The sequence below is a fragment of the Leishmania donovani genome, chromosome 20 (assembly GCF_000227135.1).
Source record: "Leishmania donovani BPK282A1 complete genome, chromosome 20".
NCBI lineage: Eukaryota > Euglenozoa > Kinetoplastea > Trypanosomatida > Trypanosomatidae > Leishmania > Leishmania donovani.
This window is the reverse complement of record NC_018247.1, coordinates 733,119-734,844: the sequence shown is the minus strand read 5'-3', so window position 1 is coordinate 734,844 and position 1,726 is coordinate 733,119. Positions and strand designations below refer to the sequence as shown.

Here is a 1,726-nt window from a genome sequence, read left to right as displayed (position 1 = left end):
ACGAAGGCGCACGGCGCCCAGTACGAGCTGAGCTGGCTGGAGCCCAACATCGTGACGTACAACGACCCGAAGGCGTACGAAGTGGTGAAGAGCGTAGCTGAGGAAATGCTTGGTAAAGATGCGTTTGTTGTGAAGGAAGAGCCGGGGTTCGGCGTGGAGGACTTCTCGGAGTACCAGGCAGTGATCCCGGGCTGCTATGCTTTACTCGGAGCGAAGCCGTACGGCGACGGGAAGGCTCCACTGGCGCACAACTGCATGTTCCGAGTCAACGAGGACGCCTTTGCCCACGGGATCGGGTTGCACGTGAATGTCATCCGCCGTCTGCTGATGGATTCGTAAGCCTCACCCAAGTGCGTGTTTGCCATCACGCTGACGCCCATCCACGCAGCCCGCGATTGGAGTGAGCGGAGAACGACGACGCAACAGCTGTTTTCCAGCTAACGTCATGGCTGACACTGATGTGCTCCCCTGCGAGAGATTGCGCCGGGCGTGCGCCCCTCTCCATCCTCCTTTTCTCCTCTGTTCGTTGTCGAGGAAGCGCGTTCGTCATTGTGTATTCTCTTCACCCGCTTCTCACATCGATTTCCTCCTTCCCCCTCCCCCCAAAGCGATGCTTTCCTGTGAGGAAAGCATGCCACTGTTTCTTGTTGTACACACACATCATTTGCTTGTTTCTTCTGCCTACTTATCCTACCTTCTTTGCTTGCCAGCCTTGGTCCCTTCCATTCTCCCCGTCCGCGCCACCCTTCCTGTCTCCTCACGTGTGTGGCGATGGTGTGATTGCCATTTCATATATATATCCCTGTTTGCTTTGCTGTCACGCACCCCCCCCTCCTGCACACACAGAGTGAATATGGGTACACCTTATCGACTCCATTATAGAGGCGCTGCCGCCTCTTCCTCTATTTTTTTTTCGAACTTACACGATACTTCACCGCGCCTTCGACAGCTGCTACATGGAGCGCACGCAAACGGGAGATGACGGAGGCCAGAAGACGCAAAGTGCACATACGTGAGCAGCAGAACAGGACAATGAGAAGCAGGGTCCTTCTGCAGCCCTCATAAACGAAGACGCCGCAGTGCTTGCTCCGTCGCAAGTCATCAGTGCCGTTGAAAACCTTCTTGCTGTGACACAGGCAGCAGAAGAGTTGCACATACACATATATATATATGTGTGTGTGTGTCTGAGTGTGTAGGCGCGCTTTCTCGAAGCGACCACGGCTCGTCTTACCCCGCCCTTTGCCCCCTGTCCCTCACTGAGGGCAATAAGCGACAGGACGGCAACGTCGGATCCCTGCCATGTCGATCACTTCCACAATTACCGTCTCGCTCTGTTGGGCATGCGTCATGCAACACATCGCTTATCTTTTTTTGTGTTCCCTACTTAGCGCTTAGCACCCAATTCACCTGGCTCATGTCATTTGTGCAGACACTAATCACAGCTGTGCAGCCTGAGGTGGTGCAGTGGCGGCGCCACATCCACGAGTATCCATATGTTGCGTATGAGGAGCAGCCCACCGCCGACTACGTGGCGGACGTCCTCAGCAGCATGCCCGCACCGCTGGACATTCGCCGGCTGACGCCGAACAGCGTCGTGGCGGACCTGCGGGGTGGCGCTGGCGAGGGACCCATGTACGCCCTGCGCGCCGACATGGATGCACTGCCGCTGCAGGAGGAGAGCGGCGAGCCCTTCAGCTCGAAGCGGCCAGGCGTGATGCACGCGTGT

The 1,726-nt window shown here is 56.8% G+C and overlaps 1 protein-coding gene across 1 annotated transcript; it reads left to right on the top strand.

The window, feature by feature from the left end:
* Positions 1 to 1,414: 1,414 nt before the first annotated feature.
* LDBPK_201720 (aminoacylase, putative) lies at positions 1,415 to 1,726 on the top strand (the record flags this gene model as incomplete). Its single annotated transcript, XM_003860464.1, has 1 exon — positions 1,415 to 1,726. A coding segment is annotated over one exon (312 nt), but the record flags the coding sequence as incomplete, so codon positions are not given.